This window comes from Amphiprion ocellaris, chromosome 15 (genome assembly GCF_022539595.1).
Source record: "Amphiprion ocellaris isolate individual 3 ecotype Okinawa chromosome 15, ASM2253959v1, whole genome shotgun sequence".
Classification (NCBI taxonomy): domain Eukaryota; kingdom Metazoa; phylum Chordata; class Actinopteri; family Pomacentridae; genus Amphiprion; species Amphiprion ocellaris.
Genome location: NC_072780.1, coordinates 5,417,755 through 5,440,618, shown reverse-complemented (window position 1 = coordinate 5,440,618; position 22,864 = coordinate 5,417,755). Strand labels below are relative to the sequence as shown.

The 22,864-nt window shown below is 38.0% G+C and overlaps 3 protein-coding genes across 4 annotated transcripts in view; 2 read left to right on the top strand and 1 right to left on the bottom strand.

The window, feature by feature from the left end:
- The window catches only part of kmt2ba (lysine (K)-specific methyltransferase 2Ba), a 34,407-nt gene extending 30,172 nt beyond the window's left edge, over window positions 1–4,235 (top strand). For both annotated transcript variants that reach the window (XM_023274503.3, XM_023274512.3), the window contains exons 32-36: window positions 85–337; window positions 502–612; window positions 738–821; window positions 916–1,045; window positions 2,489–4,235. In XM_023274503.3, the coding sequence (XP_023130271.2) occupies window positions 85–337; window positions 502–612; window positions 738–821; window positions 916–1,045; window positions 2,489–2,764 (854 nt within the window). In that variant the 3' untranslated portion in view covers window positions 2,765–4,235. The remainder of the gene's footprint in view (window positions 1–84; window positions 338–501; window positions 613–737; window positions 822–915; window positions 1,046–2,488) is intronic.
- Window positions 4,236–7,046: 2,811 nt separating this feature from the next.
- On the top strand, window positions 7,047–13,321 carry LOC111571281 (trypsin-like). The gene is made up of 5 exons (XM_023274387.3): window positions 7,047–7,204; window positions 8,019–8,172; window positions 9,686–9,939; window positions 11,599–11,735; window positions 13,016–13,321. Exons 1-5 carry the CDS (start codon window positions 7,165–7,167, stop codon window positions 13,163–13,165), a joined length of 735 nt encoding a protein of 244 aa, XP_023130155.1. The 5' UTR covers window positions 7,047–7,164; the 3' UTR covers window positions 13,166–13,321.
- Window positions 13,217–22,334, bottom strand: LOC111571291 (40S ribosomal protein S19). Its single transcript, XM_023274398.3, has 6 exons — window positions 22,045–22,334; window positions 21,761–21,831; window positions 18,153–18,253; window positions 16,564–16,747; window positions 16,421–16,475; window positions 13,217–13,702 (listed from the first exon to the last, which is right to left on the bottom strand). The coding sequence occupies exons 2-6, from the start codon at window positions 21,829–21,831 to the stop codon at window positions 13,655–13,657; spliced, it is 459 nt and encodes a 152-aa protein (XP_023130166.1). The 5' UTR covers window positions 22,045–22,334; the 3' UTR covers window positions 13,217–13,654.
- Window positions 22,335–22,864: the final 530 nt, after the last annotated feature.

Below are 22,864 nucleotides of genomic sequence, written 5' to 3'. Positions count from 1 at the left end.
CCAGTGAAACCACCTGACTACATTTTAAGAAAGACAAACATCTTTTTAGTCCTTCACCACTGTCTGGTCTCTTCGTTCCCTCAGTTGCCTGGCGCGCAGTGATTGACGGCGTCCTTGAAGCTCGAGCGGGCTTCCACCTGAAGCAGCTGCCTCTGGGTGGGATGAGCGGGCCGCGGGTGCTCGGCGTCGTCCACGATGCCGTCATCTTCCTGCTGGAGCAGCTGCAGGGTGCCGCCAACTGCAAACACCACCGCTTCCGTTTCCACTGCTGTGATGACATTGAGGAAGAGCTTCCCCTCAACCCGAGCGGCTGCGCTCGAGCTGAAGTCTACACGAGGTACGGACAAGTCAATTTACATTTTATTACAGTAGTTTTTGCTTTTAAAAACTTCTGAGCATTAATTAGTTCACTTAAAGCATGTCATTTGCTTTCTTTTCATTCTGCCTCTTGAGATTCACTGCAAATTCACAGTTTTTTCCCATTTGTGCTTCTTTAATTAGGAAAGCAACTTTTGATATGTTCAACTTCCTGGCGTCGCAGCACAGAGAGCTCCCAGACATAATCGGCCCCTTTGATGAGGAAGAGGATGAATTCCCACTGAAATCTTCAAGGTTAGTTGATTACATTTGTGCCCCTTCTTGTTGATACTTACGCTGTGCATGTCTAAATGTGTTAAAAGGAAGTAGTTTAGCAGATACAACGTCCATGTTGACAACACTGTGTCCCTCTTTGCCAGGCGAGCCACCAGCAGTGAGCTTCCCATGGCAATGAGGTTCAGACACCTGGAAAAAATCTCTAAAGAAGCAGTCGGAGTTTACAGGTAATGACGACAATAAATGACTAGACAAGCAGTGACATCATTAACGTCTAAAATAAGTGAATTTAATAAGTTTTCTGCTCTCCAATCTTCACAGATCTTCAATTCATGGCCGTGGACTTTTCTGCAAGAGGAACATTGATGCTGGTGAGATGGTGATTGAGTACGCCGGCACAGTCATCCGCTCTGTCCTGACGGATAAGAGGGAGAAATATTATGACGGCAAGGTTAGTAAATCTAATGCACACAGTTACACTGTTACAATGAAAGCTAGAGTTTGTACCTCATTGTTTTGCATGTTTGTTCCCATAGAAGCAAAACATTTCTTGTTAAACTGATGTGAGCTCCTGTTTTATCAGCAACACAACAGAAAAAGCTGCTGGTGTATCTGACGCACTTTTAATAAAGAAATCGGTCAATAATTACTCTTTTATCTGTTGTGTGAATAAATAGCAGTCGCCATTTGTGAAGCTGCTTCCTCTTGTTGCTTTTCTTCCTATGATATTTACTCCACCTGATCTTGTTTTATAGATGAATTTGTGATAAATTCTTTAGGCCATTTTCCACTGCATGAACTTGTGGACTATTTTGGGTTGGCTCCAACCTTTGAGTGAAAAACTCCTCTGGGTCTGACGCCAAACCATTAAAACTTATAGACGGCAGATTGAAGATCACTTACCTGAGATCCTACAGTGGAAAGCTGCCTTTTATGTTGCCTGGAACTGCTTCTCAATAACAGCCACTTAGTTTTTTGCCACTTGATAGATTTTATATGAAGCAGCAGCAAAAATAAAATGGTTATTTGCTGTAAGACACAAAATAATAATAGTAGAAGACACAAAACGACCACAAAGAGACAAAAAACGACCACAAAGAGGCACAAAACAACCACAAAGGCACAAAGCAACCACAAAGAGGCACAAAACAACCACAAAGAGACACAAAATGACTACAAAGAGGCACAAAACAACCACAAAGAGACACAAAACAACCACAAAGAGACACACAACAACCCCAAAGAGATACAAAATGACCACAAAAAGACACAAAACAACCAGAGAGACACAAAATGACCACAAAGAGACACGGAACTATCACAAAAATACTAATAAAAATACAAGTACAGTGCAGGAATGGCATAGCCTGCTATTTACAAAATTCAAATTTACTATCAAGGAAGACAGCTACAGACTTTAAAGATTCTACTCATTTGTTGAGAAAACAACTGAAGGAGAAAAGGCCTGAACAAATGCCCAGGACTAAATATTACACTAAACACTGCTCCTGTTTTTTAAGATAGATAGACAGACAGAGGGACGGATGGACGGATAGATAGATAGATAGATAGATAGATAGATAGATAGATAGATAGATAGATAGATAGGTAGGTAGGTAGGTAGGTAGGTAGGTAGGTAGGTAGGTAGGTAGGTAGGTAGGTAGGTAGGTAGGTAGGTAGGTAGGTAGGTAGGTAGGTAGGTAGGTAGGTAGGTAGGTAGGTAGGTAGATACTGATCTACTGTGTATGACATGAATGGACTTCTCCAAATAGACAGTAGTATTAAAACAACTATGTGCCTGGTGTGTCCACAAGGGAGTATAATCAAGGCTTCAGGAGGACTTGTAATTGCTCTAAATAATGAATAACTTTAATTTTCTGTCGCTGTCCATCAGGGCATCGGATGCTACATGTTCCGCATTGACGACTTTGACGTGGTGGACGCTACGATGCAGGGCAACGCAGCCCGCTTCATCAACCACTCGTGCGAGCCCAACTGCTACTCCCGCGTCATCAACGTGGACGGCCGCAAGCACATCGTCATCTTCGCCCTGAGGAAGATCTACCGGGGCGAGGAGCTCACCTACGACTACAAGTTCCCCATCGAGGACGAGAGCAACAAGCTGCACTGCAACTGCGGCGCCAGACGCTGTCGTCGCTTCCTGAATTAGCATCATCAGCATGAAGAACACCGCAACAAAAAGCCATTCAAGGGGCAGATGGAACTCTGAAGGCGACTATTGTAACGGAGCCACCAGAAGGAGGGACTCAGAAGAGTCTCCGCAATGTTGGAAGTTTACTTTATGGACTATTTGAGGGCAGGAATAGTTTGTTTCTGTCCTCCGAACTGCTGTTGGCAGCCACAGAAACCAGATAAGAGCCATATGTCAAAGGTCAGGATGGAGTCTAGTTCGTCTTTTTTTTCTTTTCTTTACAACTTGTGTACTGTTTTAGCATCTCATCCTCCTCAATCTCTCAGTTTTACAGCGTTGACTTTGTTGCCAGTGGCCTCTGCTGGAACCAGGGCCAGACGGCAGCTGAACTGAAATATCCTGATTGCAGTTCTTACTATGCTGGTGGCTGCAGTGTCTGTGTAAATACAAGGTCGCAGAGGATTTGTTCAGCACCTTACTTTGACACGACCTCCTCTGGCAGCACCGGCGTCGCAGCAGACAGGACACAGTTTCTTATTTCAGAACAAACAAACATAATGCAGCTACGTTCTAACGTCACTCTGGACATTACAACTCATGCGAGCAGGGACTCCCAATATTATAGGTGCTGGTGACAGTTTATCCCAAAAGGTAGTTTTAATAGAGTCGCCCAGACTTCTTTTCTTCTTCTTCCTCCAGTCAGTTCTGGTTTTTATTTGCGATGGCAGAGACGCTGTGATCTGAATGCTTTTATCCCACTATTCCAGTCTGTTCTTCTTTTGTTATTTCGTGCTGTTTGTGTGTTTTAAGGCAGATGAGGGAGCATTTCCTCGGTGCAGGGATCAAACGCGAATATAGTGATCTTTCTCTGCACAATCCCTTCTGAATCTTTTTGTATATTTGAACAATAAATGTGTATATTCAACAAACTGATGGGAATAAATCTGTTTGAGCTTTTAACTTTCTATTTGTATGTGAAGGCCGACTAACAGAAGTGAAGCTGTTGCCAAGTACTGATCCTAAGTTAATCTGTTTTTTTTTGTTTTTCTCACTGTTTTGCACCCACGTTTTGTCTCTCACAGGTGTACTACCTCAAAGGCTTGGTGAAGAAAGATTAAATTTGAATACGCATTTGGAGAAAATTCGCTTTCTCTTGTTGTCATTGTTCTGTTTCATCAAAACAAAGAACATCAGTACTATTAAACAATGACCATTATTACAGGAATAGGTGGCCGCCTTTTTTTTTTTCTTTCTTTGTGCTCGTTGTGCAACCACACCCAGCTCCTGGATGCAGACTTTAGTTGGTGGACTTTTATTTTGTAGGACTAATACTTAAATCTGACACGCAGATCTTTGTTACTTCATCGGCTCACTATGGATCCTCGTCTGTACATAGTTGTATGAAGAATTTCTAAACCTGTTAAATATTTTTTTACCTCCAATTTTTTTTTGTTTTTATTTATGTTCAATAAAAATTTGATCAAAGCTCGCTTTGCTTTTGCCACTGTTCTTACCATTCGCTGTGTTTTTAATGAATTAAGTTGAAATAGCCCTGAAATTACCCTAAATGATCACTGGAGTACAAAGTACAGTACAGGGGTTATGAAACATGTAAAAATACACAATCCAGACCCAAATATCATTACATCTCCACTTACAATTCAAACGAAAACATGTAAAATCAATTCAAGTTAAAGTAAGCAATAACAGGAGCCCATAGATTCGTAAATTCAGAAAGGAACCTAGTTTAAAATGGAGTTTTGCTGCTATTTTTTCCATTGAATACGCTTTCTTTATTCTCTTTCTTCATTGGTGGAGGGTAGGGATGTCCGATAATATCGGCCCGCTGATAATATTGGCTCAATATTGGCGTAACAATGTAATATCGGTCCCAAAATATGCCAGCATGGTCTCCAATTGTGCCACAGCTTCTCCAGCATACAGAAGACACTTGATGATTTATTTAACCCTTTGATGCGCAGCGTGGGTCAGGAGATACCAATTTTACATTGGATTTGGGTCACTTTTGACCCATTTTGTGCATCAAATGTTTAAAAATGTGGCCAGAGAAATTTAAAAAGAAAAAACGGACTTAGACAAACCTCATGTGGAACCAAGAGAAATTTGTAATGAACTAAAGTTGGTTTGGTCAGAGGTAGACTTTAGTACTGTAAGAAAGAAGAGGCCTGGTGATTCTGTAAATATCTTCATTTAGATTGCTTTTGGTAAAATATTGCACAGAAAATGACAAAAATAGAAATTTGCACAAATATTAGAAAATAATATAATGATAAAAGAATAAAAACAACTAATTTTTATGTAATTTTTGTCAACATTTTACATTAAAACGCTTGGTCTAATTTTTATCCAGCAATTTAAGGTGAAAATGTCTATTTATGTAAAATAAAACACGAAATTAAAGCATCAGGTGTTGGTGACAATCCAAAAAATAACAGAATATAATGCAATAAAATTCACCTTTTTGGTACTGCCTTAGAAAAATATTTTTTCATTAGATATTCCTACTGATTCAACACCCACAAATACATAATTCTCTCATCTGTTCTCTTTTGCACCTTTTTTTTAAAGTAGAAACCTCTTTAGATGTGCACCCATCAGTGATAATGAAGAGGCAGACAAATAGAAAAAGCAGGATAAAAAATAGCGTCCTGTCGATGCTGATATATTCACGGAGTTCATGTCTCGGTAGGAGCCAGACTTCCTCTAGCTTCCCTGCAGTTTGCACCCGGCATGGAAACTTTGTGGGGTTTTTTAGGGAAGCAGTTTGGCAAAGCAGAAGTAGACAACAAAATATATACAGTAGGGCTGAAAAATAATGTCATATTTGTCTTTTCTCTGACAAAATGACAGGACTCTTCACCAGATGACTTAATTGTTCATTCTGTCATGATTAGGTGGATTTAGGGGAGAGCATCTGCGTAGAAAATTAGAAAAAATGTTGTTCTTTGAAAAGTAGAAAAATTTGGTTTTTTTTTTATGTGAACCATTTGGTGCCATGACCCTAAAAAAGGCCTCTGAAACTCAACTTTGCAGTGACAATTTGAACGTTGAGATACACTGCCTGGCCAAAAAAAAAGTCACCACCTGAATTTAACTAAGCAAATAGGTGAGAGTCTTCCATTGGATAATTCCTGCAGTGATGAAAACGTTTCAGCTGCAGCAACTTATTTATCCCTAGCTGATGCAGTGAGGAGCTTCTCATTTCTTAACCCTGGTGTCGTCCTGCGGGTCAAAATTGACCCTTTTTAAAGTTTGAAAATGTGGGAAAAAAAATATATTTTCCCAGTGAAACTTCTGATGTCCACATTTTCGACATTTTTGGGAAATCTTTGAACATTTTTTGGTGGAAAAAAAGAAATGTTAAAAATGTTTCTTAAGAACATTCACAAAAAAATCAACCAAAATCCAGCAAATTTTGCTGGATTTTGGTTGATTTTTTTGTGAATGTTATTAAAGAAAATATTAGAAGTTTTACTGATATATATGTGATCACTTTAGATATTTTTAGGATTTTTTTGGAAGATTTTTATTCATTTTTTGAAAATATTTACAAGAATTTTCTTGCCAAATTTGGGGGATTTTTTTTTTTTTTTTTTTTAAATAAAACTTTAGAGGGAAACTTTTAAGGAATTATTGGAATTTTCTTCCTGAAGGTTTTTCTAATTTTTGGTGCCTGTAAATGAAGACAACAGGAGGGTTAATCCTTATTACCAACTGATAGCTGTCAACTATGTTACAAAAAGTCCCGCAATCATATATTGACCCAGAGGTAAGAAAAAGTAGAATTCCACCTTAATTCATCATGAAAAAATATGATCACTCAGATTTATCCTGCGTCCCCTTGAGGGGTCCTGAGCCCCAGCTTGGAAACCACTAGTACTTGCTGTTTTTGCAGCTCTGTAACCATCTTATCAGCTTTTCTATGGATTACTGAGAAACCTCTTGAATGTTCCTGCCGCCCACAGCTGAGCTGAGACCGCTGACACCTGCAGACTGAGCTGCTATCAGTCATATCAGTAATTAAAATATTTCTGAATAAACATTCACTCTGCAGGAAACATCTGTTTCTTGACATGCGGCTGAGCCTTAAACCGCTCTGTAGCGATGAATGTGTTTTGGATGTCAAGCTTCTCATCAGCACCTGTGCATAAATAGGCATCAATGGTTGCAAATTATGTAATTGCTGATTACATAACTTTCAAATGAAGAACGCCGCTCAGTCAAAAATGGCTTCAAGTGGCACTCAAGGTCTTTCTGCTGCCTTCAGCCATATGGCTCTTTCCCATAGCAGAGTTTTTTGCCTTTAAATTTCCTGACCTTGAGAAGTTAGCAATGTAAAGAGCAGGATAGGGGTATATAAAGAGCAGAGCGTGGGCTTTCTCTTCCATTCAGGCATCATGAAGGCCGTGGTTTTCCTGGCTCTGCTCGGAGCTGCATGTAAGTCTTTTTTAAATACATCACTATTCTGATCATAACATTTTTACAAAGGTTTATTCCTCTACAGCAGGGGTGTCAAACATGCAGCCCGTGGGCCAAAACCAGCCATCCAGAGGGTCCAATCCGGCCCTCAAAGAGTAAAAATTACAGAGAAGACATTAACTGCAAACTATAAATTTGTAAAACTATAAATTTAAAATAATTTTTAGACCATGACAAGTTGTTTTGCCATAAATTTAAATACTAGTTTGCTCACTGTTCTTCTGTCATTTTGCATTTGATTTTTGTGATATTTTGTCTTGTTTTTGCTGGGGTTTTTTTGTCTTTTTTTGTCTGGCTGTTGTCGTTTTGATCATAAAGTAAAATACTACATAATTCAGTTCCAGATACTTGAGACTAAATGTTGTGTTCCTTTGTAGACACTCTATGATCTGGAAGTTGTAATGTAGAAATGATAATCTGAGGCATAATATTGCTAAAATTTCACTTATTTTTCTTCAGGAAATTTCAGGTTGTTCATGGTGTTTAGTAAAAAGATAATTCCTTAAATGTGAGCATCCTGAGAATGTATTTTTTCCATTAAAACAAAGGAAATATTTGTAGTTGTGGTTATTTATAGGTTATTATGTTGTGATTTTACTGGTCTGGTCCACTTGGGAGCAAATTGGGCTGAATGTTTCCCCTGAACTAGAATGAATTTGACACCCCTGCTCTACAGTCTTGTCTGTATTTGGTGGAGATTCCTGCTAAACTTCATGTTTTGGGCTACCTCCATTGATTTCCCTCATGTTCTGCTGAATCATTTCTCTTCCAGTTGCTGCAGCTGAGAATGAGAAGGTTGTCGGAGGCTACGAGTGTCCCGGACACTCAGTTCCCTACCAGGTGTCTCTGAACGCCGGATATCACTTCTGTGGTGGATCCCTCATCTCCAGCCAGTGGGTGGTGTCTGCTGCTCACTGCTACAAGTCGTAAGTACAGGAAGAAAACCTATTTTAATCAAAACTATCACGAAAACCAAAAAATAATGCCATGCAAAATGGATCAGAGAGCAAATAAAAATGTCACATTGAGGGTTTTTCCTGCACAGAGGCTTTATTGGTGCACTCAAAGAGGTTCTAGCAGCACCAAAGACAAATCACCAGCAACAAAATGCTAAGAATTCAGTACAAAAATAGCAATTGAGTGTTTTTAACCGGTTTTATTAAACACAGTTTTATTTACTCCAGCATACAAAGTCAGGACCAGTGGTGGGAGAGCATCACTGACTTGTTTTCTGTCCTCTTTATACTGGATGAAACCCAACAAACTAACAAGTGTTTACAATTTAGAAAAAGATATAAAGAAAAATCACACAGAAGTTAATTTAAAATGACACAGTAATAAATTAATTTCGCACCGGCTGCGAATTAGGGCTGGGCAATTAATTCAAGTATCATCGAATTGCAAAAATAACCAGGTGCATCATTAAAATCATGGGAACTGCAATTTTCTGATAAAGGTAAGGCAAAATAAACTATTATCAATAATGAAGCATAGTGGTGCTACAGAAATCCTATTCTGCCATCACAAAGGAGCATACTGGGTACAGATGTGCAGTTTTTGTAGAAAAGAAATTCAAAAAATGGCATTCCTGCTAAAATCTGCGGTATCTAAATAAATAATAGGATTCTTTATTATTATTTTTTTTCAGCTCCACTGCATTTCCTTTAGGGGAATTAGTTTTAGAAATGCTGCTATGCTGGCATGTCGAAATGATTATCAGGACACTTAACCCTCATGTCGTCCTGCAGGTCAAAATTGACCCGTTTTAAAATTTGAAAATGTGAAAAAAAACATATTTTCACAGTGAAACCTCTGATGTCCACATTTTCAACATTTTTGGGAAACCTCTGAAATGTTAAAAATCTTTCTTAAGAACATTCTTAATGTTCTTAAAGAAAATATCAGAAGTTTTACTGATACATATGTAATCACTTTAGAAAGTTTTAGGATTTTTTGGAAGATTTTTACTCATTTTTTGAGAATATTTACAAGAATTTTCTTGCCAAATTTGGGGGATTTTTTTTTTTTTTTTAAATAAAACTTTCAAGGAAAACTTTTAAGGAATTATGGGAATGTTCTTCCTGAAGGTTTTGCAAATTTTCAGACATTTGGGGAATTTTTTTGCTGAATTTTGGTTTTTTTTTTTTTTCAAACAAGGAAACAATATTTTTTGGTGCCTGTAAATGAGGACAACAGGAGAGTTAAGACAAGTCACACAAACACTTTTAGAAACTTGCATTTTGTATTCTTTGTTATTCCTATTTTACTACTAACCTCTGTGTAATTGTGCATATTCCACTAACCTTTGTTTATTGTTTATTGTACTCTGGCAAAATAATTTCCTCCAGGATGAATAAAATAGATCTTATCTTTTCTTATCTTACTACATCGTCATTCACTTTCAGCACATTTTACTCAGAGGTTATTCCACTCCACCAGTCGTATCCAGGTCCGTCTGGGTGAGCACAACATCGCCGTGAACGAGGGCACCGAGCAGTGGATCGACGGCGCCAAGATGATCAAACACCCCCAGTACAACAGCTACAACCTGGACAACGACATCATGCTGATCAAACTGAGCCGCACCGCCACCCTCAACAGCTACGTCCAGACCGTGGCCCTGCCCTCCCGATGCCCCCTGCCCGACGAGAACTGCATGGTGTCCGGATGGGGCAACACGTCCGCCAACGGCAGTAAGTGGATCGTGATGTGGGGTGACTGGCTGGTTCAGAGACAACAGAAACGGTGGACAGCAGCTGAACCCAGGAGACCAAACCTCGTCACTGTGAGGATGTGAATGAGGCCTGATCACGAGACGGGATTTATTACCTGGAGGCTTGTTCTGCTGCTCAACGTTCATCTTTGGCTAATAATATTGACCCTCGTGTCGTCCTGCGGGTCAAAATTGACCCGTTTTAAAGTTTGAAAATGTGAAAAAAAATCTATATTTTCACAGTGAAACTTCTGATGTCCACATTTTCAACATTTTTAGGAAATCTTTGAACATTTTTGGGTGGAAAAAAGAAATATTAAAAATGTTTCTTAAGAACATTCACACAAAAATCAACCAAAATCCAGTGAATTTCACTGGATTTTGGTAGATTTTTTTTGGTGAATGTTCTTAAAGAAAATATTATAAGTTTTACTGATATATATGTGATCATTTTAGATATTTTTAGGATTTTTTGGAAGATTTTTACTCATTTCTTGAAAATATTTACAAGAATTTTCTTGCCAAATTTGGGGGATTTGTTTTAAAAATAAAACTTTCAAGGGAACCTTTTAAGGAATTATTGGAATTTTCTTCCTGAAGGTTTTTCAATTTTTCAGAAATTTAGGGAATTTTTTGCTGAATTTTTGAATTTTTTTCAGACAAGGAAACAATATTTTTGGGTGCCCATAAATGAAGACAACAGGAGGGTTAACCTTACAAGTCAAAAAACAGCCAGAAAATTCTAATTTTATGGAACGGAGATGTTTATTACCTCTTTAAACACCATCCAAAAGCAAAATTTTGCCCTATTATTTTGTTTAGGATATATTTTATAAATCAAATTTGACACATTGGGCAACAATCTAAAGCAAAACTCATCTTGCTCCAGTCTACTAATTAGCATTGAGTGAGCTGACACACTACATACCAAAAAATAATATAACAATAAATAAAATTAAAAGAAAGAACAAAACAACAACCTACAGGGAGCTTTGTCTCCGTCTCCCAGTAGACTCTCACACTGGACATCTGCACTAATCCCACTAAACCTGCTCCATCTCCTCCTCATCCTCATCTTCTACCTGCTCCATGTCACCTGTGTTTCCATCCAGGATCTCATTGATGACATTTTCACTGTAGTTTCTTTTTCTCTCTTCTTCCTCTAGTCTTTTTGGCATCTAAAAATTGGTCAATATAGTGATTATGAGTTTAGAGGAATTGTTATTGTAAAAATACTCAAAATGCATTTGAAGATGGCATTTCATTCATTAATTAATTAAGTCATCAAAATAGTGTATGTTTGTATTTTCATAGGTATAATGTAGATTAAATTACAAAAATGCTACATGACAATTTAGGAAAAAAGCATATTATAAACCTGGAGTATCACATTTGATACAGTCATTTTAACACAAGTTAACTGAAATATAAACAATGAATTACTTAGTAAACATACATTCTTTCAATGCAAAAAATAATTTAGATGTTATTTTGCTCATATTATACCTACTAGCGCATTATTGTCACGCTGTAAATATATTATTGACGTGTAACCTCGTTCTGTGGACCCAACATAAACATCAACAGAATGTGCATTCAGATAAATACATAAAGTGAGTGTTTCTTTTGTGCTCTCCAGGCAACTTCCCTGACAGGCTCCAGTGTCTGAGGCAGCCCATCATCGATGACAGGATCTGCAGGAACGCCTACCCCCACCTCTTCACCGACAACATGGTCTGCTCCGGATTCATGCACGGAGGCGCCAGCAGCTGCCAGGTGAGCTGGACTGAAACCACAACACTAGCAGCCAGCACCACAAACGCATTTCCCCACTCTAACAGACTTTAATTAGATATCAGATGGATAAACGTCCACTCCACCACTGCTACCACCTCACTGTGTTACTGACAGCAGGAGGGAGATGCAGCAGTGTTAGAGCAGAGCCTTCAGTTTTAAACCATCCTAAGGTATCATAGTTGATATTTTTGTTGTTTTCAGGCCTAAAATCCACATGGCCGCCTATAACCAAACACCACATGGTATTTTTACACAAAGATTCTTCTAAAATATTATATATAAAATTGAGTAAAACAGTAATTGAAAGTTATTCATAAAGATATTGTAGTAATCCTGTTGACATGCCATAAATCCACACATGACTCACACACTACTTTATATTAAATAACTCAGAAAGCCTTGGAGTCTGGCCAGTCTTTTCTTCAGGAGGAAATGACATCATGTGGAGCAGGTCATGTGATCTGGAATTAACACAATCCTTGAGAGGTGTTTTTGTAATGGGGAACTTAGTTGAAAGGGATCTCTCAGACACAGATAGGATTTGTTATTTTGTGCTATAAAATAACACAAATGACAACAGAAAACCACAAAATGACTCAATGAGACACAAAATTATCATATAAAGATAGAAAATTATGAAAAGTTGCAAAATGAACAAAAAAAACTCCCTAAAATTATCAGACAGACTCAAAGTGGCCACAAAAATGCACAAAATGACCACAAAAACACCTAAAATGCCCACAAAATGGACTGAAAGTTACGAAAAAATAAACTTAGTTAACTTAGCTGAAAGTGATTTCTCAGACAGATACAATTTATTTTCCATATAAAATTTGATATATTGCCAAAAAAGAAATATCTGTCATGATTATCTCAACTTAATAAAAAGAACACAATCAAAACTATTTCTGAATCAGCTCATTTTATTATTGTTTAGCTAATTAGAAGGTGGTTGTTATTAAATTGGGACGGTTATTTAGTTGACATTTTAGTGATATCCAGTCATTTTTTATTAACAAATGATTGTTTCCATAATAAATAATTATGGAATTTGTAACGACATGATCATAATGACCATAAAAAACTTTTTTTTTTTTTTTTTTTTTTTAAACTTTTAATGTAGATATATCCCATGGACTTCAAAAGTCCCTCAATTACATATTGACCCACCACTTGTTTTTGACATAACATTAGCTATATCTCCCGTGACCACTCTCAGTTCCATTTTTAAGCCGCTGTTCTTCTTCCTCCGCCTGCAGGGAGACTCTGGCGGTCCTCTGGTGTGTAGCGGTCAGCTGCAGGGCGTCGTGTCCTGGGGTTATGACTGCGCCATGCAGGGACATCCCAGCGTTTACGCCCGAGTGTGTCGCTACACCAGCTGGATCAGCAGCACGATGAGGAGCAACTAAACACCCACAACCACTTCAAAACCACCCGCATGCTGACACTACAACGCCACAGCCGGTGCTCATGCTCACTTTATTACTGTCATCCTGATACATGTCATTAATAAAACTTTCACTTCTGCAAACACAATAATGGAAGTGAAAATATGTGTTAGGATACATTGCATTTGTTCTGTTTTTCTACATTGAGTGTCACAGTTTTTCACAGCTTCACATTTTTTGGTAACAATACTAACATGCTCTTGCATCATAACACTGTATTCTCTGTGGTTTTGTGTCCGTTCACAGTGAATGTCGTGAAATTCATACAGAAAAGTGTTGCAAACATTCACGTGTTATGTTGAATGTGGACTCGCTGCACCATAGACTCATGCATCTCTATGTACTCGGTGACTGCGTTCACTGGATTGATGTGGGAGGCAAGAGAACTCGAGTAAATAAGCAGTAAGGCATAGCCGCATTTCACATGTCTGGATTCTTTGCATGCTTTCCTCAGATGGCGCTTTGTAAACTTCGCTGTTTCTTGTTTGCTGAGGCAACCTTAAGAAAGGAAGAAACAGAGAGAACAGAGGGGGGTTTTCATACAGCCATGCACACAGGTCACAAAACGTACTGAAGATCAGCATAAATGTGCAAAAATACAAACATTACCGAGTAGTTTACAGGAAATATTTGACTCAAAACACAAGAGGGAGCCACTTCTAATCCAAATTCAATTCTTAACACTCCTGTTGTCTTCATTTAGAGGCACCAAAAAATATTGTTTCGTTGTCTGAAAAAAATCAAAAAAATTTGCAAAAAAAATGTCAAAAATTTCTGAAAATTTGCAAAATCTTCAGGAAGAAAATCCCAATAATTCCTTAAAACTTGTCCTTAAAAGTTTTATTTTTAAAAAAAAAAAAAAAATCCCCCAAATTTGGCAAGAAAATTCTTGTAAATATTTTCAAAAAATGGGTAAAAATCTTCCAAAAAAATTCTAAAAATATCTAAAGTGATTACATACATATCAGTAAAACTTCTAATATTTTTTTTAAGAACATTCACATAAAAATCAACCAAAATCCAGCAAATTACGCTGGATTTTGGTTGATTTTTTGTGAATGTTCTTAAGAAACATTTTTAACGTTTCTTTTTTTCCAGCAAAAAATGTTCGGAGATTTCCCAAAAATGTTAAAAATGTGGACATCAGAAGTTTCACTGTGAAAACTTTTTCTTTTTTTTCACATTTTCAAACTTTAAAACGGGTCAATTTTGACCTCCAGGATGACACGAGGGTTAAAAAGCACCTTGAGGAGAGACGACGCTGTCAGAGAGCTAAGAGTGAGGATGATCAGCACCCGTGATGGAAATAGAGGCAACACACAATTGGAATAGATAAACCATGCCAGAAACAGGACTGAGTAATGTGTGCATATATCACTCAATCATAATAAACCGCATGGCCAAAAAAAAAGTCACCACCTGTGTTTGACTAAGCAAATAATTAGGAGCCTTCCATTGGATAATTACTGCAGTGATGAATATGTTTCAGCTGCAACAACTTCTTTAACTCCAGCTGATGCAGTGAGGAGCTTCTCATTTCTGAAACAACCACGTTGGAAGACAGATCCTGTGGTCATGGAAAGGATGTTAATCTGCCTCAGAAGAGTCAAATTATTGACCTGCATCAAGCAAAGAAAACAACTAAGGAAATTTCTGAAATGACTAAAATCAAGGTAAGAACCGTCTAACGCATCATTAAAACTTGAAGGATAGTGGAGAACCATCATCTTAGAGGAACAAACTCTTAGATGATCGTAGGAAATCAACAATAGAACTCACGGCTATGTTTAATAGTGAAGGTAAGAGCATTTCCACATGCACAGTGCAAAGGGAACTCAAAGGATTGGGACTAAACAGCTGTAGCTCTAAGAAAAAAACCACTGATCATTGAGGCTAATCAGAAAAAAAGACTTCAGTTTGCTAGGTAGCATAAAGATTAGACTCTGGAGCAATGGAAGAAGGTCATGTGGTTGGATGAGTCCAGATTGACCCTGTTCCAAAGTGATGGGGCATCAGGGTAAGAAGAGAGGCAGATGAAGTGATGAACTCATCATGGCTAGTTCCTACCAGTCTGTGGGGGTTAGAGTTATGATCTGGGGTTGGTCAGGTTCAGCAACGTTATGTTCCCAAAGAATGAGGTCAGCTGACTACCTGAATATACTGAATGATCAGGTCTTTCCATCAAAGCAGTTTTTCTTCTTTGATTACATGAGCATGTTCCAAGATGATGATACCAGGATTCATGGGGTCACATTGAGAATGAGATGGATTGTCCTCCACAGAGTCCAGACCTCAGCCCCATTGAGAATCTTTGGGATGTTTTGGAGAAGACTTTACGCAGCGGTCCGACTCCCGAATCATCAATATAAGATCTTTGCAGAAAATGAATGCATCTCTGGACAGAAATAAATGCTGTGACATTGCAGAAGCTTACTGAAACGATGCCACAGTGAATGAGTGCTGTACTCAAAGCTAAAGGTAGTCCAATGAAATATTAGACTGTGTGACTTTTGTTTTTGGCTGAGCAGTGTATGTTTCTCTTTAATAGTGCTCTTTTGTGTGTTAGAATTCTTCTATACTTCATGGTACATATGTTTTAAAAAAAAAAACTGAAATGTATGACATCTGTACATCTTGTCACATTGTGGGATGAATTCTAAGTAAACATTTATATTGCAAGTTCTCTGCAAGAGATCAGAAACACAGTGGTAGGCTGGAACTAAACAGAGGACAGATGATGCAGCTGTGCCTCATTTAATTCAACGTCGCTTTGAATCGACAGCTCTGAGACAAACAAGAATGTCTGCATTTGTTTAAAGCCTGCTGTCTCGACTCCCCCACTTGTGTCTTTGGTGGAAGAAGAGGAGTCGAGGATGTACAAACTGAGAGCTGAGAAGAGGATTTAGTCATGTGCAGAGCAATCACAACATCTGCTTGTGTTTCTACTGCATTCGAAAGCACTCTTTGCAAGTCGTTATGGGTTAAAGTGAGCCGCTGAGTATTCTTTTTACTATTTTATATATAAAGTGTTGTAAAACAAACATGTTAATGACAAGCCTGTTGCCGCTTTTTTGAGTTAGTTAATTCTATCCATTGTCACGTTGTTATACTATTAATCTATAGAGCTCATTGCCATGCAAAACCTGATTTCTGTGATGACATTCTTGCCATGGTACACTGGCAGTGATGCACTTTACCAAATGGTGAATTACCCACCTGACCAGCAATCCTATCCAGGTCTCTCTGGCCCTGAGGGGTAAGTCTCCGACCACTGTAAGCACAAATATAAAAAAACACACAACAATCACTAATTAAAACCACCACCTCAGAGCCACATGCTCAGCATCCGCCTCTCTCACCCATTAGGGTCCTTCTCCACCATCTTGAGGCCCTCCAGAGCCTGGAGAACCTTCCTCGCCACGTTCCTGGAGCCCACGCTGAAGTGGGCGGGGCAGACGCCGTTCCTCTGACGCCCGCCGTAGATCTTGATCATGGAGCCGACGCCCACCCCTCCTCGCAGGTACAGGTGACGGGCCGTGGATGCTGGGGACACATGTTCTGAGTATATGTTGCAATGTGTGCTTGTATGTTTTATCACCTGAAACATTCATGACTTACTCGTCCAGAAGACATGAAGCCAAACATTCCAACTTATCAACATTGTTGACAGGTTAGTAAGTCTCAGTAGATAACATCACATCAGCCAAAGGGGCTGTGTGCATGGGCTTTTATTGTATATATTATGGAAGATTTACTTGTGAAAGGTTTGAATAGTATTACTCAACTCTTTGTATATGATCACATAGCCACCTGAGAAAGGTCTGGATAATGGCAGGATTTACTGCAGTGAGAGACTGACATATACATGGTGGTCTAAAATGAACAATGAAGATCTTAAGATGCTCTTCAAGAAAGAACTACGAGTGCACTTCAATAAGTTCTCTCGGAAACAAAGGGCGTAACTCCGTATATTATAAAGACTTCTATCACTGTCCACAAAAACTCAAGTGCATTTCTTTGCAGACGACGCCCTTTGAAAATCAGCAGGTGAAAAGGAAACGAGAAAGTGGACAAAAAGAAGCCAAAGCAGTGTTCGAGTACCTGCATAAAAAGGGAATGACCCCCCCAAGAAAATCCACAAAGACATAATTAACACATTTGGTGAAGACTCCCCTTGCTCCTAAACCATAAAGAAGTAGATTGCTGATTTTGGAGAGCATCAAAGATGAATTACGATGTCCAAAATCAGCAAAAACGGATGATCAAGTGGAGGAAATTCACAGTATGATCATGATTGATAGACGCGTGTCCAACTCATAGTGGAGCCCAGCTCTAGCGTGTCATCTGCAAAGAAATTACTACAAACATTTGAGTTTTTGTGGACAGTCATATAAGGCTGTATAGTGTAAAGTTATGCACCCAAAAATGGGAGTTATGCCCTTCGTTTCCGAGAAGGTTTAGAACTATTCTCATTTACAGGGTCTTTGCCATGTAAAATACATAAAGTATTATATATGGTGCACTATCCATGCACTGCATTGCTTGTTTCTTAGTGTCTTTTTTTGTTTTTTCTACTGTCTTGCATTGTTGCAATGGGGTCTGGGAGAAACAGCTTTTCAATCGTGTCTATGTCCTGTACATATAGCAGAACTGACAAAAAAGTTGACTTTTTGACTGACACAAGAGACGGTGATTAAACACAATAATTCACCTAGCTTTTTCAATTAATGCTCACTTTCTGTGTTGCTTCCTGTAAACTGCTCTTTGTTTGGTTAATTGGGTTCAATCTATAATTGTTTATATCGTCTGAACAATGAGATATGTGCATCCACATATTGAGCCTACATTTTTAACAGTTTTATGCTGAATTACACAACATAATGGGTAAATTAGCAGATTCATCATTTCAGCTGCATGGTTGGTGGATAGACTAATGCATAGGACCAACCTGCTCTGGTGTAAAACCAGTTGTCATCGCAGGGAGCCAGCTCCTTGTGCCTGGCAAGCTTCACAGTGTCAACCCACTCTGGGACTTTTAGTTTGCCAGACCTGAAAAAAAAACAACAAAATACAATTCCCAGTTGCAATGATGAATCAACTGGCTGGACCGTTTCCTTAAACAACATATGGCACATAGAAATAGGAAACATTCAACACATACATCTAATAATAGCAACATTGTCCATCGAAATTTCAACTCTTTGTGAAGACCGTCAAAGATATCTGCATATTCTGTTAGATTCAGGTACGCCAGCATGGAAACAGCCAGGTTTAACATCTCAATAAAGAGAAAATGCTTTATCTACCTAATTCGTATTCAAAGAGAGGGTGATTGATTTCTCAGAAAAGATAAACTTTATTGATCCCAAGCAGGGAAAAGTGTCACAGCAGTGGAAGTACAAGATATGCATACTAAAAAATGGGCAACCTTAAAGGTGCTTTGTGCATCTACTCTGCATAAAATGAAGCACACCAAAGCAAACACAGAAAGTTCAGTTGCCATCCTCTTTGTTTTCAGTGCCTGCAGGGTTATTCATAACGTATTGTGGTGTGAGTGCAGTTATATTGATGATTGCTTAGCTTATGCAAGGGACTGCTGAAGTTTCCTGAGTAGCAACTCCTCATACTGACGCATATTTGGGTGTAGATGTAGTCGAGCAACCAGAAAAACTCAGCTGGTGAGCCTTCTTGAAGTCACACAAACCATGAGTAGTAGCATATATCATTAAAATTTGTTATATGTGCAGTTAAAAGCAGTAACTAGCGGTGAAACGTGTGTCCAATAAATAAAATAAAAACAGCAAAAAAACTGCAGCAAATCAGTGAGAATAGGGACATGTCACTATAAAAAGACTGTAACATAAGATCAACCACTGTCACTTCTCCATGGCTGCTACTGGGATTTTGTTTTTTTTTTGTTTTTTTTGTTTTTTTACTGTAGCCCACATTCAGCATTTAGACTCACATTTTTAATGGCACTTGTGTAATCCTTTCACACAGCTCTATGTAGGCACACTCTAATTTCAAGGTCAGATTTTGTATTTAAGGTTTTTATCTACCTACCAACCAACCTACCTACTAACCCACCAAACTACCTACCAATCTACCTACCTACCAACCAGCCTACACACCTACCAAACTACCTACCTACCAACCCACCCACCAACCAACCAACCAACCTACCTACCTACAAACCAACCTACAAACCTACCTACCAGCCTACACATCTACCAACCAATCTACCTACCTACAAACCTACCAACCATCCTACCAACCTATCTACCAACCTACCTGCCCTCAGTTAGTTTTTTGATTAATTTGGCTCAATACACTTACCAGTTAATATTCACATTGGCATCTACAGTAATGACTTCAGATTTATGTTTTATTATATGTCAATCTAATATCATTTATCTGCTGTTACACTCAGTCTTCCTCTGTGGGATCAAAAAAGTAGATCTTTCTCACTCTTTTCTCATCCATAAACAGAAGCACGATAATACTTAAGCTAAAACATAATAAAAATAATCTTTGATTACGAGAAACCAGTGTGATTACCTGCAAAAACAGGCAATGAATAAAATTAATCATTTTTCTGCCAAGTTTATAATTTTACGGCAATGTTTCTTCGATATTTGCTCTATGAAAACAAGAGGCTCAGAAGCAGTATTTTAGATATTATAGTGGCATGTAAGGTTTGGATTTTTTATTTATTTATTTCTAAAAAATGCTTTGAATGTCTGTTTTAAAATCAGTTATATTTGACATTTTATCTGAATTTTAACATTTCCCACTATGTATGGTAAAATCTGTCCTGCCACCTGACCCATGTTTAAAAGATAATAAATAAATCAAGGATTATGAAATAAAATAATCACACACATAACTATAGCTAAAATATATGATATAATCAGGCAATTGTCCCGTAGAATATTAACTATATTCACAATTATTCGACTGCTTTTTCAAGTCTTTTTTTGACTGCAGCAGTTTGTATTTCACAATGTGAAATCTCAGTTTTGAGCCTCACATTAGAAACATAAAAGAATGCATTTCGTCATCTGAAGCCAATACAGACACACTGCAGTAGTTTTATTACCTCCAGGGTTGACTATTGTAATGTTCTGCTATCAGGTCTACCTATGAAGAATAGATGTTTTATAAAAGTACTTTCAAAAGCTGCATGTGTGTTTACTCAGACCAGAAGCAGAGCACACACTACACCAGTTTTCCTGTGTGTTTTAAAATTGATTTTAAGATCCTTTCATTGGTTTATACAGGTCCTAAGTGTTTGATATATTTATCAGATTGGGTTTTTTGCCAGTGGTCTTTCATTTCTACCTGAAGTCAGAACACAAAAATTCATGGTGATGTTTTAAAAACACCAATTTGAAAAACACTCATTTTAAATATTTTTTTATTGATAGTAGTTTGCAAGAGTAGTCATTTTTATTTTTTTTAAATATTGTAACTTGTCCCTCCATTTTAACTATTTCAGGATGTCTGTTAATGTCGAATGTACAAATTTATCTGAATTGAACTGATCTTCAAGCACACTTAAGACCTAGTTTTTTATCTGATTTAATTGATTATATTTATTTAATTTATCTGTTTTTAATTGTATTTGTTTTCTATTACATTTTTGACTATTTTTCTAAAACTTTTTTCCTCTTCACTTTATTATTATTATTGTCTGATTTTGCTGTTCTGAATTTTGACTTATCCTACCTCAGATTTTTTCTCATTGTATTTATTAATTTATGATAGTGTTTCTTCAGTCCTTATTTTTTTCTTTATTGTTTTTCATTGTTTTTGTTCTGTAAAATGCTTTGTGTTACATCCACATAAAAAAGCACTACACAAATAAATTGATTGATTCAAAAGTTAAAAAATACATACACAAACTCATGTAATGAGTTTAGATTCAAGAACTTTATTGCTGTTGTATTGTTGTATATCAATATTTTACACATATCCCTCGCCTGTTTACATATGACAGTATTGCCAACATTTGCACACAGAATTTACTTGTAATTATTTTTTTTTACTTATTTTATCATTATTGTTATTATTATTATTTCATTTTATTTATTATTTCAGTTGTGTGAAGGGAACTCGCACAGTAAGCATTTCATCACTGTGTTTATGCTGTGTGTATGACAATAAAGTTCTTGAATCTTGAATCTTTCGTGGTGTTATTGAACATTATGACAAGTTCTTGCACCTCTTCCACCTATCAGGTCATTTTGCGTCTTAAATTAGAGTGACTTAATACTGCATTTTTAACCAGTACCTTCCAGTTTTTTTTAATAAATAAAATATTATTTAAATAAAATTTCTTTCATCTTGATATAAATAAATAAAATATTACTTAAATAAAATTTCTTTCACCTTGATATAAATGAGGGAATCAGTAACCTTAGCTGTAAATAAATAAAAATGCAGACTATTTTGCCCTGGCACTGATGTTATTTCTCAGTCATTACCTGTCATTCACCTCCACCTGCGGCCTGTGAGACTGACAGCTTTTAGTGCAGGTTTTTATGTTTTACTTACTTTTTGAGGAAAGCTGACAAAGCCTTGACAAACTCCTGCTGGTTGACATCTTTCACCGTGACACTTGGCATCTAAAAAGGGGCAAATTGGAGAGTTTAAAATGACATTTTTTATATTGCAGCTTTTAGGGTCAGAAAAAGTAGCCGTTGGAGCATTTCTTTTTTTTTGCTAACATTAGCTGCAGCTAGCTTAGCTAAAGTAACTGTAACCGGTAGCAGGCAGGTCACAGCTACGGTTACACACGAATACAGCCCTCATGTTAAGCTGTTAGTATGATACCTTACTTTTATTTTATCCTACAGAGCACTACGGAAGCCAGGCGGTCGGGTTTGGAAGTGTAGTCCGGGGTTAGCCGAGGCTAAAGCGGCGCAGCAGCAGGAGGAGTGATGCTGATGAGGGACGGAGGGAGGCTGCCCTCATTTGGGAAGGCTGATACCGTAGCCTGAAATAACCTCTCCCGCAACTCCAGTTTCAAGCTAAACCCAGCCTTTAAGCTCAACTTTCACCAGCGGTAATAATTCTCCATTTATAGTTTAATCTCATGTGTGAATTTTGTGCTTAAACGGCGGTGAAAACGAGCTTTTCCAGCCCCGCAGTGAGGATGCTGTATGCTAGCTGTTCCGGTTGAGTCCCAGCAGATGGTGTTGTGGCGGCACCTTTTCCACGTCTCCTGGCCCATTTCTCTGTTTTTATCGGAGCCAGAGGCCATTCAGAAAGTGTGGTGCAGTCAGCAGGAGAGCAGAGAGCGGCCGGGTGAGGACACACACCGCCACGGGGTTAGTAACTCTTCCAGTTTTAATTCTGCTTTTCTGAAAATACACCCAACGTGTTGCTGCTATTTGTCAGCCATGTGCCTCCTCCTCGGCTGTGTTGAATGTGATTTTGGCTTGGAAGGAAATTCAGAAGTTACTGCAAATGATTATGAATGTTAAAGGATCACGATGACCTAACAGTTATAAAATACACTTCTTTCATTATTAGTTAAGGCTTGCCTCAGTGGCCATCTTAGGCCTCTGTTTGCTCAGATGACTGCTGCCTTTGGAACACAGCGCAATGACTAGCATCAGTATTTTCCTCATACTTTACACAAATGCAGTTTTATCT